General features: G+C 45.0%; 1 protein-coding gene across 4 annotated transcripts in view; it reads right to left on the minus strand.

Annotated features, from left to right (window-relative positions):
• SERTAD2 (SERTA domain containing 2) overlaps positions 1 to 17,179 on the minus strand; it is a 139,722-nt gene that overhangs the window by 19,100 nt on the left and 103,443 nt on the right. For 2 of the 4 annotated variants that reach the window (XM_055122125.1, XM_055122126.1), the window contains exon 2: positions 10,996 to 11,168. The exons of 1 other annotated variant lie outside the window; for it this stretch is intronic. In XM_055122125.1, coding sequence (XP_054978100.1) covers positions 10,996 to 11,009 — 14 coding nt within the window. In that variant the 5' untranslated portion in view covers positions 11,010 to 11,168. Of the gene's footprint in view, positions 1 to 4,493; positions 4,832 to 10,995; positions 11,169 to 17,179 lie in introns of those variants that run through there. One more of the 4 variants, XM_004609178.2, reaches the window with a different exon arrangement.

Genomic DNA, 17,179 nt, shown 5'->3' on the forward strand with positions numbered 1-17,179 from the left:
ATCCCTTCTCTCCTTTCTCATGACTCCGGTGAAATGCCTTAGTAAGAAGCACAACCTTGCCTGGTTCAGGGTCTCCCTCCACCCCCCGCCCCCTCACCCCCCGACGCCACCCCTGCCCCCACCGTCCTATTAACTGCGTTTGAAGGTGAGAGGGGAAAAGCCTAGAACTATTCAGTAGTGACCCCACAGAGCTACAGGCTCTTGCGAAAAGACAGTAATGCAGATCTGAGCTAGTTTTAAGAACTTAGGTTTGCTGCTACCTGGAGTTACTAGAGAAACAAAGCTGCCTTTGGGCACCTCAAACTAGTCAGACCTGCTGTAGCAGTCGGTCTGCCGGCCACTCTCCTCCCTCCAGCCCCCACCCCACGCATCCACCTTGCACACTCCACTCCGGGCACACTCACGGTCCTGCCCTGTGCCCGCTCAGAGGCGGGGCTCACCCTGGACACAGGACCGGCCAGGGCGCGGAGGGGTGGGGACAGAGGCCAGCTCCCTTCTGAACTAAAAGCAGCAGAGGGGTGCAGATACAGTTGAGGAGGCGTGGGGATTCCAGGTGAAGAGAGCCACTGGGTGTTTCTGTGTCAGTGATTCCTAGCAGGTATTTTCAGTTCAGTTCAGATGCAGGCAGAAGATTTCAGGAGGTCAGCAGGGAACTCCTAGGTGAGGGTGAGGACCCTCCCTCGGACCCACAAAAATGACCACATTTCTAAAAGGGAGTTTGCATTATGGTTCAAATGATGATTCTTTGTTTAATCCCATTAGGAATCAGATGTTTTCAGAGATAACTGTGATGCTTTTGCCCGAAAATTTTTGTTCTTGTATTTAAAAGACAAAAAAAATGTAAAGAACACCCAGCAGATTTTGTTTGTGAATGATCATCAACAGAGAAACAACAAAATAGTACAAAAATAGTGCAAAAAGTCGACAGCTTATCACCAGGAACAGGAGTGTCGTCTTAGGTGCTTGATATGTGCTGTTCATTCACACAGTCATACAAAGAGCAACTGCTGCCCAGAGCTCATGGAGAAAGACGCTGCTGCCCATGACGAAGGATACGGGGCACAGAGAAGGCCACTGGGGTTCCCAGCATCTAACTGAACGGGGAGCGTGAGTTGGCCTTGGCCTCTTCCACCCATAGTGCTGGCCACCGGAGACAATTTTCTAAAAGCAGCCTAATTTTCCTTAGAAGCTGTATCTTTTAAGAATATCAAAAGTGCGTTGAAAGTGGACACTTCCTAAGGAGGCCCAGACTACTGGTGAGACAGGTTTCCATCAACTGCTTGAGTAATAACTATTAACAGAAGGTGAAAAATAGACGGTCTGCGCACACGTCCTCCACCCATACGGCTGCCATGCTCTGCCCTGCTGAAAGCCATCACTGTGTAGACGATGCAGCCGGCTGTTCCCGGAGTGCAAAACCATTTTCACTCACACTGCAGTTTGTCCTCAGGTACCTTTAGCAAACACCTGATCTTTGAACTCAGTCAACACAGACACCCCCCACCCCCACCCTTCCTGTAGCAAGAAACAATTCTGATGCCAGCTATCTCTTAAAGAGTATGCCATAACAGTAAACATGAAATTTTTGTGGGAAAAAAACTTTTAAAATATGCTGTAAGTGAATTAAAATGCACATTCCCAGACCTTTACTTATCTAGTCATCCTTTAACTCTGTATTTAATGTTGGCCAAGTGTTGGCCAAGTGTTCTTTAATTTTTTTAATATAAAGGAAAAAGAAAATGAGGCTTTATGCTTTTATTAGTGTTTGGTAAGAAACCACTGCAAAAGAAATCTTTCAAAGTTTCTGCAGAAGCTATTACCTTTCTTAATTACTGAAGTGTAAAGTATATTGGCTACAGATAAATGTGTAGTTCAGTTTGATAGTGATGATTTGTAATATGCTACTTTAAAAAATGATGTATTTATATGTGTCTTCAACCTCCACTCATTCCCTTTGGTGGTGGTGGTGGGGTTGTTGGGGCCACACTTGGTGGTACTCAGAACTTACTCCTGACTCTGAGCTCAGGGGTTACTCCTTGCTGGTGTTCAGGGAACTGTATGCAGTTTTGGGGATTGAATCAGGGTGGCATGTATGCAAGTATCTAAAACCCTGTACTCTCTCTCCAGTTCAGTCCCTCATCTTTTGTTTTGGGTGTCCCAGCCTTTCTAAAATACTATTGTTAACACCTGCCAATGGAACACTATTTAAAACAGTGGTTGGCCAAAGTTACCCATCGCTATACAAATTGAAGTGAGTTTTTAAATATCAAAATTTATTTTAGCTTACTGGGCTCATTAATTCAGAGCATACAAACTGGGTAAAATGTGTATTTCAGTTTCACAACTGAATTAAAAAAGTTTTCCAAGGCGGACAATTCAGCAAAGGGAATATGGAGATTTCCTAAATCTGAGTTAATATCTGTCTTGGTTGAGGGAAACAGGCCGGAGCAGCTGTTACCTAAGAAGTCATGACACTTGCCTGACAATAAAACTGTTCCCTAGGACACATCTTGCCATACAACTTAGTGGACATAAAATGTGAGGCATCTCTATCTCTCCCACTTGCAATAAAATGAGGACTGAAACTGGGTATTGTTTATTTTAAAAGAAAGAAAGAAAGAAAAAGGCTGTAAATCCATTTCATAAGATTTCTCATTGTAGAGCCACAGGGTTATGCACCTTTTAATTAGGAGAAGGAGGAGAACGAACTAAAACTTACTTTAAGCAGCTCCGAACCCTATGGACCACATAAACAATTTCACATGGACATCTAATGCCTCTAAGTATATCAAGGAAGCAAAAGGAAAATGTTCTGACATTTCGTCTGCCCCCCCCCCTCACACACACCCCAAGAAATTGATGAAACAAAGAAATCTCCCAACAAGCTATTCTTGCTTCTGCCCGAAGCCGGGATCTTAGGATGGGTATTTTCATCCTCACTACACACCCTAAGCGCGCTCAAATCAGAATAGACTGCTATAAAAAGGGGGAGGAATAGGAGGAGCTCTGGGCTGAGACAAGCCTTCTGGTTAGCTGAGCAACTATTCCCACCCCTCCCCCCACCCCCATTAGCAAAACAACCCAGGGGCTCTCAGGTGGGCTATACCTCAGGGGTGGCGTGAGCCAGGCGCCCCCTTTACTGGGACGGAGCCTGGTCTCCAAATTCTAAGAGGTGCCTCGGTTCCCTGAAGGCCTCCCGGAACCAACTGGCTACTGCAACTTACAGGCTTGTTACACATGTTACGGGCATTTCTTAATATACACTGGGAATTTATTTTTTTTAAAAAAGCCATAATTCCGTGAACAAGGACTGAAAACATTTGCGCTCTTCCTTAGGAACGACCCGGGCTGCCCGGATCCGATTCAAATAAAAGCTGCACTAGACAGTTGGAGGCTGGCTAGTACCCTGCTGATGGCGGCCTTTCCCGGTACGAATGCCGGTGAAAAACTTCCTCTCCACCCGCTGAAATAACGCCGGAACCCCCCAGCCTGAAAGCAAGGTATTCGAAGCCAAACTACGTCTAACCGCTTTTTTTTTTTTGGGGGGGGGAGAACTTGAGAACCAAACTTAAAAGAGCAAAAACTCTCAATCTAGGACTTCCTATTCCAGCTAAAGGTAAGATAATTAGTGGCCGAGAAGAAGAAAAAAAAAAAGAGAGAAAAGAAAAGAGCAGAAGATTTTGTGATTTTTTTTCTCTCGATGAAATAAATGGCCCTCTAACTGCACCCTCCGTCTTGCCGGTACAAAGTCCAGGGCTTGGGACAGCTGGTTCCCCTCAGCCCCCCTCCCTCTCAGTCCTAGGCGGTCACCACGAAGATGACTTGTAGATTTCTAACTTAAAAACCCACGAGACGTTAAGTTTCATGGACAGAGGCGTCCAAAATCAACCCGCTGGGGCGTGAGCGAGAGGAGGGCGGAGAGAGGCGCTTTTAGGCTCAAAACACGGAGAACCCACACAAACACACCGTAGCAAGTTGGATGCAAACCGAGCCACGGCACTCAAAAGCGAAGCAGCCTTCGCGCCAGCAATCCCAGCTTTGGGGGGGGGGGGGTGAGTCTCGCACGTTCACAACAACACAACAACCACAGCACGCAGACACACACACACACACACACACACACACATCCCAGCTGTAAAGCGACAGCTCCGAGCTCCCTCCGCCCCGCCGCTGGGCTCGCTTTAGCTCCCGACCCCCTCCTGACCCCGGTCCGTGACTGCCCGGCCCCGGCCCTTCCCCCCGCGGAGCTGCCGGCGTCCACCGGGGGTCCCCAGCCCTCGCCCGGGGCGGGCAGGGCGCGCTCCTCCGGGTACCTGCTTCCAGCCCAGGTCCCCTCTCGCCGAGGCGCCCGCGACCCTCTCGGCCGCCCGGGCCCCTCCTCCGCCTCTCGGGGCTCCCCCCTGGCCCTGGCCGGCTCCCAGCGCCGCCCTCCATCCATCGAGAGCCCCGCGCATCCGAGGATCCCCCTCCGGTCCGGCACCCGGAGAACTTACCACATGCAGCTCCACCTGAGAACTAACGCATCCGGAGGGGTTTTCTGCCCACTCCTCAAGCTACTCCCGCTCCATGCGGAATCCCCCGCTCCGGGGGGGGCCCGAGGGTGGCGCCGGGGAGCCGGCCGGGGGCGAGACCGAAGCTAAGACTCCGCCGTCCTCTGCCTGCGCGCTCGGAGCATTATACAATGGTGGTGGAGGAGGAGGCGGCGGCGACGGCAGGCAGCAGAGGAGGAAGCGGGAGGCGGGCGGAGGGGGCGCCCTGACCGAGCGAGCGGCAGCTCGTGCTCCAGCACCCGCCGTGCAGGAGTGACGTGCGGCCAGCGAGCCTCCCGCGAGCTCCCGGCTCCGGGCTCCGGAGGCCCCGCCCCGGCCCCGCCCCGCCGGCCGGCCCCGCCCCCTCCCCCGGCGGTCCCAGGAGGCTCGATAAATGCCGAGCGGGGCCCCGGCCGCCCCAGGAGCAGGAAGGGGCAGGCGGAGCGCCGAGACGCCGGGTGGCAGCGCCGCCCACGGCTCCTGCTCCGGCCGGCGCGCCCTTTATTTTCTCCTAAGGGGAGGCTTCAAAAGAGGAGGAGACAGAGACAGAGAGAGACAGAGACAGAGACACACACACACACACACACACACAGAGCGAGGGAGAGAGAAAGGAGAGAGAGAGAGAGAGAGAGAGAGAGAGAGAGAGAGAGAGAGAGAGAGAGAGAGAGAGAGAGAGAGAGAGAGAGAGAGAGAGAGAGACTTCGGCCAGCGGGGAACCACAACGACCCACGCCTAAAGCCCCTCACACTCGAGAAAACACTCATGCAAATGACGGAGCGCCCAAGTGACAAAGGCGGCGGCGAGTGCAGTGCGCGCACGGCCCGCTGAGTCGCGCGACCGCAAATATGACAGGCATCTAAGCAATTCGGCAACTTGGGGCCGGTCAGCGAGGGCGGGCAGGGTCCCGCGGGGGTGGGGGTGAAGGCGGCCAGGGGCAAAAATCCGACCCCGAGGCGTGGAGTCCACGCTGCTCGCGGGGCTCTCGAGGTGGGCGCCCGAGGAGGGCGGGGGCGGCCGCAGCGGGCACACACCCCGGTGCCCCCATCCCGGGAGGCACAAGTGACTGCAGAGACGTCCGGCCCCGGCAGGATACGAGCTTCGTATGGGGACAGGGACATTAAAAAAAAATAAAGTCACCCACCCCTCATCCCCATGAGCGCGATGGCTTCGAAATGGGGCACGAGTACTTTTCACCCAGTACTTTGAGAGCTGGGTGAAGCCGAGCTGCCAGGCACCCTTCCTGTTGCAGGGGGATCCCCTACTCTCCGTGGCCCCTCGCAGCTTGGCGGAATCCTTTGCAGGTAAGCATGCCGGTCTTGGAAATTCAGGGGGGACCAGAGGCACCATCCTATGGCCATACATTTCATCTTGATAGTCCTTCCCAACTACTCCATCCTTAAGAAAGATTCTGCCTTGAACGACTTAGATATGTTCCGCAGGGAATTTCTCTTGGTCGGGTGACATTGGGTGTATCCATAAATGGATCAAATTTTCAAGCCCTGGGCAAGCAGCTCTCCTGGAACATGAATAACTGCTTTAAAGGTTACACGTACATTCTACTATTACAAATAATAAAGCTATTACAAAATGTAATTCAGACACCTTAAAATGTGGGCTGGGGGGTGGGGGCGGGGGGGGGGCGCTGAGCAATAGTACAATGGCTAGGGCACTTTCCTCCCAAACAGTCTACCCAGGTTCTATTCCCAGCACCCTGTATGGTCTTGAGCCCAGCCAGCCAGGAGTGATTTCTGGGCGCTGCGGAGCCAGGAGTATGCCTTAGGCACTACCGGTGTGGCCCCCAAACATATATATATATATATATATATAAATACATATATATATACATTGCTACCAATAAATACCATCTTAGACCACTTTGGACATTTAGTGACCCACTATACTAGTTGTATGTAAAGACATTAAAGCTTAAGACCTAACATAAAGGTGATTGTAAGTTGTTAACATCAAGACAAGTTTAGCCCCATTCAAAAGGTTCTGTAATGATTTGTTATCAATCAAATTGATGATTTTACTGAAATTGGATCTGAGCTAAAGTGTTGGTTAAAAAGACAATGTCTTATCTTTAAGGCAAGCAGAAATGTTTTATTTTTCTCTCTTTTTAAGTAGATTTAAAACCTTATTCAGATTTTTTCCTGTTTATATATGATCATATGACAAAAACTATTTACTTGTGGATATCTATGGAAAGTTTCATCATAAAATATTCAAAATTTCATACCAGGGAAGTAGCCCTACTCAGGTCCCACTCAGTTAAGTCTGGGTGGCCCAGCATTCAAACATTTTGCCATGGGGGCAAAGATATTTTCATTTCCAGAATTCTGCCTTTTAGGAACACCAAACACTAAGTTTCCTAACCATCCACTCACTTTTACTTTGCTCATCTTAAGGAAAAGTCAGTGACACAGAAGCTACAATAATCTCTTTCTGTGATATCTCTGGAGCAGAGGCCAGAGGGCCTGTTGAATTTAAATGAATTTTAAATTCTATTCATGAACTGAAGTCAGCAGTAAGCTAGACTTGAAATTCTGTGACACTTGGGTATTTTCTGGCAAATGGATTACCAAAAGCAGTGTTCCTGGACAAAAGAGCTAAGATCAAAGTGACAAGTACATGCTATTCTGCTAACGCATGCATTCTGTGCACACACAGTGCAAGTCCCGAGAGGATCCTGAGTTGCAGTGTGAAATGGTCTTCACCTTGCTACACTTTTTTTTTGAGTGTCATAACATCTTATTAGACAATTCCTACTACCCTAACTTCTAGATTCTGGCATCTTTCACCAAGAAGTTGAAGCATGATGTAGTAGCTACAACAGCTGCGAATGTGGTCCAACACCAGGTGGTTAACTGCCCTCCCCCCACAGCCCCAGGCACAGTTCCCCACAGTTCAGGACTGCAATTCCTGCCAGGCTCTGGGAATCCAATGCCAATGTGACACGAAAGGGCTCTCTGTAGCTGTTTGAAGTCAACTCCCTTCAGAATAAAATGTCATGGTGCTTGAAAATTGTTGATTCTATGGGGTGGGAGCAGATAGCACAGCAGGTAAGGCATTTGTCTTACAGCAGACCCAGATGTGATCCCTGGCACCGCATATGGTCCTCACACTTCCTCTACGAGTGATCCCTGAGCAGAGAGCCAGAAGTAAGCCCTGAGATGGGAGATGTGTGCTGAAAGTAGACTATGGACTGAACATGATGGCCACTTAGTACCCGTATTGCGAACCATAACACCCAAAAGGAGAGAGAGAGTTAAAGGGAATGTGTCTGCCACAGAGGCAAGGGGGTTGGGATGGGGGTGGGGGTGGGAGGGATACCGGGAACATTGGTGGCGGAGAATGGGCACTGGTGGAGGGATTGATCATTGTATGACTGAAACATAATCACAAAAGTTTGTAAATCTGTAACTATCTCATGGTGATTCATTAAAAAAAATTTTTTTAATAAAAATGAAGTAAGCCCTGAGCAAAACTGGTTGTGGCTACAAAACTAAAAAAATTTAAATTAAAAAATTGTTGATTTAACAAAATGCTAATTATCTGTAAAGTATCTAAGTTTCTTTTTTTACTCTATCATTCTTTGGGACATTTAAAAGCCCATTAAATATTACCCTACTTTCTGATTTTGAGCGACACCTGGCTCACAACTCGTGGCTCTGTGCTTAGGAATCACTAGAAATCACTCCTGGAGGTGCTGTGGGGAACATATTCATTGCTGGGGATTGAACTGGGTCAGCCGCATGCAAGGCAGGTGCCTAACCCCTGCACTATCTCTCAGAGCCTGAGTTTCTCCCTCTTACGTAAATTCACATACTTAGGTAATAATCTGGGCAAGTCATTTCCATTTTATTTTCAGGAATGTATCTGTTTAGGGAGAAAAGAAACATTGAATTTCTAAGTACAGAAGTATAATCATGTTTTTTAATAGACTCGTGGGCTGGAGAGTTTTGAAGAGGTGGAAGGTATCCTGGCATGGGTAAGGTCCTGAGTTTGATTCCCCCCTAGGTACCACTGGGCCTCAGCAGCACTGAGGCAACTCCAGGCTTGATATATTTCCTGAACCGTTATGCACTATTAGGAAGGCCAGAAGCTATCAGGAATCACTCTGCCCCCACCCAGTAATGCTTGTGAGACTCAAAAGAGTAAAAATAAATTTAAAAATAGTTCAATTTCAGGGACTTATTTTTTCGCACTGCATTTTTATTTGGAGTACTACTTTGGACTTCAATGCTTCTCTTGAACATTTCAGTGCCCTTGTATCTTGCAAACTATTAGGTGACTGCACTAATGGAAGGCTTCTTTTAGTACGTAGTTAGCATAAACAAAGAAATGACACAAGGACAAGCTGGCTCTGACAATGGAAAAGACTTTAGAAATTTTCATTATGCATTTCTTTCATCCTGAGCCCACCAGGACTGATCCTTAAGTACAGAGCTTGGAGTAAGATCCTGAGCATAACCAGGTTTGTGGTCCAAAAAACATTTTAAAAAGACTAAAGAAAAGACAAACAAAAATAATTTAGTTATGAAATACAATGTATCTAGTCTATTGGATTAAATCATCTTTTTATTAAAAAAGACTGATATCCGGGGCTGGAGTGATAGCACAGCGGGTAGGGCGTTTGCCTTGCACTCAGCCGACCCGGGTTCGAATCCCAGCATCCCATATGGTCCCCTGAGCACCACCAGGGGTGATTCCTGAGTGCAGAGCCAGGAGTGACCCCTGTGCATCGCCAGGTGTGGCCCAAAAAGCAAAAAAAAAAAGACTGATATCCTAACGCCTCTCTCTCATTCACTAATAACCAAAAGCTACTACTTCAAAATAAAGTTCTGAATATAACATCTCATTGATTATCAAGGAGTTGATACAAGGCTTGATGTTTGGAAAAGGAACTACTCTCACAAAAAATGGCACAAACAGGTTTAGAAACTTTCAGTTACCACCAGTTAAAACTTCCCTGCCATTGAAGCCAACTCTTTTTCATCATATTTCCCATTTATTTTATAAAGTATTTCCCCACAGCACCCCGAAGTCACAATTCATAGGCACAGAACTTCAATTCCAGTAAGGAGCTGTTTTTGCAAGCTTTCCTTACTGTCAGTGAACTTCTGTGTTAATAACCACACTGTCAGTGTTCGAGGGACAGACAACCTTCTGTGTGAGAGGCATTTTTCTCTTTCAAAATTCTGACAGGAGTTTAATCCTAAATTGGAAGAAATACTGGATAATAGTTGATGAGCATGCTTCTAAAGCCACTTTTCTCCCTAGCAGTTCTGATTAGTCCCTTCTAGCCAGTACGAAAGAAGACAGCTTCTGTTGGACACGCGTTTCCTTCCTAGTCCATGTGCCAACGTTTTGTTAAAATCCTCAAGTTGGGAGGTCCAATTGGAAGCAGCCCTCCGGAGAGACGCCAGCCCTTGCTTCCACCCTCTCTTCAGACTGAAGAGTGAAGGCTTCTCCTGGCCACAACTGCAGCGCTATCGTCCCCTCCAGATAGCTGCGCCTCCTGAGCCAGTGGTCCCATGCCCCTTGTCCCCATGTCTCCACACAGCATTACCAAGCTTTGCTTGTCGGCTCTACTTCCTGTCTAGAAACCAACCCCCTCCCCTTCGTGGGGAGTTCATACCCTGCACTTCTAGCTTGCACAGAAAACACCAATAAATGTTAGGAATCAGCTCCCAGACTTTCCTTGTCCCTGCCAACCACCTAGGAAGAGAGAGAATCTGAGTAAAAGGGGTTTAAAGATCCCGTGCAAATAAATCACCCAACTATAATTAATTGGTGACGTTTTTAGTTTCTTAATATGCTATGTCACAGATTTGGTTTTGAGGTTTTGTTCTTGTGTTTTTTAAGCTGAGGGGAAGGGAAGACCCAGCAGTGTTCAGGGCTATTTCTGGATCTGACCATTGGCAGTGCCTCGGGGACCATATGCAGTGCTCAGGACCAAAATGGGGTTGGCCACATGCAAGGTAAGTGCCTTAACCCTTGTACCCGTATCATATCTCATCCCCATGATCACATTTTGGGTTTGCACTGATTCTGCTTACAAGAGTACAGAGGTTGTTGGCCAGAGGATTTCGGTTCCAGCTTCTCCATCATACCCAGTAATGAAGTTGAATCAGATGTCTGACATCACAGAGCCTGCTTCCACACGGGGCAAAGGAGATGTGTGCACCAAGATTTCTGTAGCCCATTTCCAGAGGGCAGGAGTCTGTACTGGGAACTACCTTCATGGAATGTCATTTTAGGGCTCAGATCGGAGGAATACAAAGAACAACATCATATTTCTAAACTAAAAGCCTAGATGTACAAATAATGTAATATGTTATGTCAATAGGATATGTTCTTTGGATTATTTCTTTATATCCAGAAGACATAGTTGGGAAGTCCTATTTGTATTTCTCCCGTTATGGCTCAAGTCACCCATTGAGAATTCTGCCTTATGCCTTACCCCGTCTCTAACATGTGCGTGGAAGCAGGAGAGTTTGCAAGACTTTTTCATATGGTTTCGCTGGTTTGAGCTTCCCAACACGCAGGACAGGTGTTACTTCTCCAGTCTTCCTGAGGAAGCGAGAGAGGCCCAGAGGTCCTCACACTGCACTCCTCACTTGATCAAGAGGACTCCTAGGGACAAAAAAAGACCTTAAAGTTGTAAAGTGTTTCACTTTAATGAAATGTTGTGTGGTGCCAGGAAGGGCTCTAGTCAAGTTTACAGAAACAGCCACTGCATACAGACCACCAGGTCAGTGCCACTGCACCAGGATCCTGGACCACTTTGCTTAAACTGTCCACCAGAAACAACAAACCTGCTTGCTGCCACCACATTTTTTGTTTTGTTTTGTCTTTGTTTTGGGGTCATATCTGGCAGTGATCAGGGCTTACTTCGGGGTTTGCATACAGGGATCATTCCTGGTGGAGCTTAGGGAACTGACTGAACCGAGGTCGGCTGCATGCAAGGCAAGCATTCCCACCCACTGTACTATCTCCCTAGGACTGTTATCACATTTTAACCCACAGGATTAATAACTAACACCCATTAACAAAAACAATAGTAAGCTTAACCCCATACTCATTCCAATATGGCTCATAACAGTTGTTCTTCGAGATCACTCTATCTTTGGTCTCTAAAACAGTATCTGACATAGTAGCTATTTGGTAAATATTGTGATGAAGGAATGAATGAATACATTAAGGAATGCTAAAGAATATGTGACAGCATTACAAACTCAAAAGTTTGTCCTTCCTGCTAAAGATATCCTCTACCTTTCCATTAAAGTAGGTGTGTATGTGTACACACATGTAAATAACCGTAACACATTAAACACATATATTGTTCAAGCACAGTATCGGGGAGCTCTCAATAATTAGAGGGATCACTGTGAGTGATCCAACACTGTAATTATAACTGCTTCTTTTTGCTTTTCTAAATGCCATTTGAATTTAGCATAATTAAAAGGGCTAATAAGCACAAAGTACCTTCTGTTAAGAGTAAATCTATACAGACTTACCCTTGAGGGAACAACCCTGCAGATAAACAAATTATTGCCCTTATCCAACATTCTGCACTTTGTAAAGATTTCCTCTTCCTACTTACTTTAAGAATAGTTAAATCATATTTCACAAGTATTTGGTGCTTAGTTATTGGGGTGGGGGGAAACACCTGGCACAATGTTCAGGGCCTCTTCTGGAGGTGCTCTGAGGTCCACTCGATGCCGGGGTTGAAACTGGGCTCTCTACAGGCAAAGTGTGCCCTTTGAGTCATCTCCCTGGCCCATCACTTGGTGCATACGGGCATTTCAAAAGAAAGAAAAGACTTGCCTATCCATTTTTTTTTTTTTGGGTCACACCTGGCGATGCACAGGGGTCACTCCTGGCTCATGCACTCAGGAATCACCCCTGGCGGTGCTCATGGGACCATATGGGATGCTGAGAATCGAACCCGGGTCGGCCGAGTGCAAGGCAAACGCCCTACCCGCTGTGCTATCGCTCCAGCCCCCACCTATCCAAATTTTTAAGTGATTATCTGAATGGTTCAAATGACCATTTATTACTATGGTTTCTTAGTGGTGGAAAAAAAATAAGAAAAACTTGTTAGGCATAGCATTTACCAATATCAATTCTCAGGAAAACTTGCAAAAATGATGACAAGAAAAATAATTTCTCAAATATTATTCTACAACCAGCTCTTTTTTAATATTTAAAAAGCCAATTTCTGGGGGCTGGAGCGACAGCACAGTGGGTAGGGCATTTGCCTTGCACGCGGCCGACCTGGGTTTGATTCCCAGCATCCCATATGGTCCCCTGAGCACTGCCAGGGGTAACTCCTGAGTGCAGAGCCAGGAGTAACCCCTGTGCATTGCTGGGTGTGACCCCCAAAAAACAAATAAAATAAAATAAATATTAAAAAATTAAAAAAAAATTAAAAAGCAAATTTCTAAGACTGCTTAGACTAAATTCTATTTTATCATATCTGCTATACAAATTATCTATAATTATGTACCTTTAAATTATCTTTGAGTAAAAGAGTCTTTGAAGAGAAGTCAGGTTATTTTTCGAGTGTAAATAATATATATCTAAACCATTTTACAAAGTCTCAACTATGAAAAATTTACTCTGAGAAGTTAAAAAGTGTCAAAGCTTTATATTCAGAAAACACTCTAAGATTAGGTTATGTGTTACCTTAAGAAAAATTAATATGGACACAGAATACTGCTTAAATGTAAACATAACATACAAGTAAAAAGGAGTTGACTCTTGGCTACCTTGAATGGCCACTTTTTTGTTGCTGTTGTTTTGTTCTGGGGGCCACACCTAGCAGTGCTCAAGGCTCATTTCTGTCTCTGAGCTCAGGGATCACTCCTGGCTGCATGTAAGGCAAGCACCCTACCCACTATACTACGGTGCCAATCCCTCTGGCTTTTTTAGCCCTGTAGCACTGTAGCACTGTGTCCCGTTGCTCATTGATTTGCTGGAGCGGGCACCAGTAATGTCTCCATTGGAGACTTGTTGTTTCTGTTTTTGACATATCAAATGGCATTTTTAAAAGAAAAAAAATGTAAAATTGCTCTCGAAGACCATTTATCAGAACAAACAGACTTTTCCAAAATCACCCAGTTGTCCAATAAAACTAGTCCTTTGGTTCAAAATTATTTTATCGTTAAAAAGCATTGAAAATGTTAGAAATGCATAGTGAAGTAGAAAGAAACTAAGGGAAACATCTCAAACAATGCCACATGATATATATGTGTGTAATAACTCAATTGCTTTTTAAAATATCAAACAAAAGATTTAATGTTGGTTAGTAGTATTTGTTTCAAAACTGTTTTTTTGAAGAAGTAGCGTCTAGATCATTTGTAACTCCTTAAATGGACAATTATCAGAAAAACTGGCTGTAAGGATAAAATAATAGTGTGAATGAGCTATATGCAACTTCCCTTTTTAAAAACAGAAGTCGAATCTGTAACACCAAATTTAGAAAGGAGAGTGGATGGCAGCAAATACCACGAGAAATCATCTATAGCATCTACGCCCACAGCCATTCTGTTCTGTTACAAATAAATGTACAATCTACTCTATGAGTTTGTTCAAACAATGCATGCATTTAATCATTCCTAAAAAGGACTCCTTCAAAACATATGCAATAGAGTCATTTCAAATTAAAAAGGTTCTTGCTTAGAAAGTGCCAGGCTCCCGGACACTTTGACTACCTTGTTTTATTTGGCTTTATTACTCTGAGTGCAACACAATCCATACTAGGGTTGAAGGCAAATGGCTTTTATGGAAATAATATTGGCAACTTCTACACCATTCGAATTTCCTTTTAACTTCCTTTAAGAAACTAAAGCCCGTATTACAAAAAGGTTTAGAAATGTATCTATCTAAATAGATCTACCTATTTATTTTGTTTTTGGGCTACACCCAGCTGTGCTCAGGGCTCACTCCTGGCTCTGGGCTCAGGAATCACTCCTGGAGGTGATTAGGAGAACAAATGTGGAGCCAGGCATGGAACCCTGGTCGCCACAATCAAGGCAAGTGTCTTACCCACTGTACTATCTCTCCAGCAGAATGATAACATTTTTAATCAATCAGACATTCATTTTCAATCCATTCGGGTTTGACACTAATATGACTTTATGGTTTTAGTTTTAGTGATTTAAAAAAAACCCAAACAACTATAAAGATAAAGGCTCCAGAATTACTATTTTCACATTACTGCCAAAAATGAAAAGTGAGAAAACGAGAAACCTTTCCAAAACCTCATCAGATGAAAAGAACAGAATTAAGAGGAGTCATACTATTAGGGAAAAGAATATTTTTTGACAAAAAAAATAATTTAAATCCCATACCAAATCTTTCTTGAACTCATTAATAAATAAATGAATTTAATTCTAATTTAAATCTCTATGCATTTTCCCACCATGGTACTTAGTAAACAATCCAGCATTTCATCTGGAACAGCTAAGGACAAAGACAGCTAAAACAAGATGTGGATGTATTCTATCAGATATCAATATTTATTAAGTATTGGGGAGGGAGATCATAAGTAAAGCTCCTGCCTTTCATGTTTTAGACCCTGTGTTCCATCCCTGGCCCCACAAAAAAAAGTTTCTAAAAATTAAGATAGAGTGATACTGGCATCAGATAAATGGACCAGGAGAACAGAACTGAGTACAGAAGTAGAGCCACACATAGATGGAAGCATGAACTATGACAGAAGTGAGACTATGGAACCATGGCAAAGAACATAATAAATAGCCAAGAAATAGTTAAGGATTACCTGGTGCTTTCATGAAGAAAAAACATGGGTACCTAATATTGTTTCAAAAATACATTCAGTCTCTTTAGGTGGACTAAGAACTAAATATGTGAAAACAAAGAGGAGAAAACATAAGATGTGTTTATGGCATCAGGGTAAGGAATCTGCGATTATTGTTTGTCTCTGAAGAATCATTCTGTACTTGATTCTGCTTTGCTCTGTGTCTTGAAATCTTGACCCCTGGGGACTGAGATCCGTTGCCAACTAGCTTCCAAGTAGATTCAGCAAAAGGCAGGCATCAGAAAGCAACCAGGAAAGAGAAGCTGGGTATCTCTTTCCTGCTCCTTCCTGCTTTGCCCCCTTCAGGGCTGTCCCCACACCTCTCCACAGTCACAGCTCCTGCTAGGTGGCTCCTCCAGGGCACCAACTCTCCTGGACTCTGGCAACACCATTTCCTCCCCTTTCCTCTTCAGACCTAAGGATAGTAACAGCTTCCTACTCCTCTTGGTCTTCTATGACTCAACTCTTGTCACATCTCTGTAAAAAGTCCCTTTATTAAATAAAGTCTCTTGTTGAATCATTTGAGGGGAATTGTATTTCCTGTTGAAACCCTCTAAGAGTTAAGAAACAGGACACCCTCGAGGCAGAAACCATAAGCTCAGTAACTTTGAATACATTAAAAATTAAGCATCTTTAAACAAAATATATTATGAACAAGATAAAGTAACTGAAAGCTCCAATAATACATATCATCAATAAAAGTATTTAAAATTAATTAAAAACAACTGTTAATCACTTATTTATTTTGAAGGGTGGCAAGGGGCCTCATATATGTATAGCATTCATTCTACCACTGAGCTACATCTCTAGCCCTTTGAGTCAATTTTCAGTTTTTTATTTCTAACTGTTTTAGCTTTTTGGATCACACCCAGTGATGCTCAGGGGTTACTCCTGTCTCTGCACTCAGGAATCACGCCTGGCAGTGCTTGGGGGCCATATGGGATGCTGCGGATCAAACCAAGTTCTGTTGTGCAAGGCAAACACCCTACTTGCTGTGTTATCATTCCAGCTCCTGAGTCCATTTTTAAAAGATAAAAAGGTCCTGGGGAGTAACTTAGTGGCAAAAGAGTCTCCTTGCAAGCACAAGGGCCTGAGTTTGGTCCTCAGGGCTGTTCACATGCAATAAGCACAGTCCCATTGTGTCTGAGCACTGCAACCAAATGTGTTGGAGCTCTGTGACTAGGAGTGTGGCCTCTGGCAAGCAGCCACAACCAAGCATGTACGTGACCTCTGGTCATCACAACAGTATCAATAAAAGAGACTGGTGAGGGAAAATACTTTTGAAAATGAAAATAAATAGAAAAAATACAAATTGGGCTGAGGGATATTCAGTGACACAGCACCTGCTTTGCAGGCATGAGACTGCAAATTCGATCCCTGAATCAAGCTCCACAAACAAGTATAATCCTCAGTACAGAGGCTAAGGGTATGAACCCAGGGACTCTAAAAACCAAATATGTCACCGCAACAAGGACAACAACAAAAAGGGGAGAGAAATCTTTTGATTAATTTTTGGGTTTTTTTGGGGGCCATACTCGGTGGTACTTAGGGCTTACTTCTGGTTCTGAACTCAGGAATCACACTTTGCAATGCTCAGGGAATCATATAGGATGCCAGGGGTAGAACCTGGAACTGACAGTGCAAGGCAAGCTCAGCACTATTTTTCTGGGCCCACTTTTAAAATTTAAAATATATTAATTTATGGGGAGGGGCGAGGGGGCAGAGAGCACGGGGTTGGGGGAGGGAGGGACCCTGGGGCCATTGATGGAGAAGAATGGGCACTGGTGGAGGGATGGGTACTCAAGTATTGTATGACTGT

This window comes from Sorex araneus, chromosome X, assembly GCF_027595985.1.
Source record: "Sorex araneus isolate mSorAra2 chromosome X, mSorAra2.pri, whole genome shotgun sequence".
Lineage (NCBI taxonomy): Eukaryota > Metazoa > Chordata > Mammalia > Eulipotyphla > Soricidae > Sorex > Sorex araneus.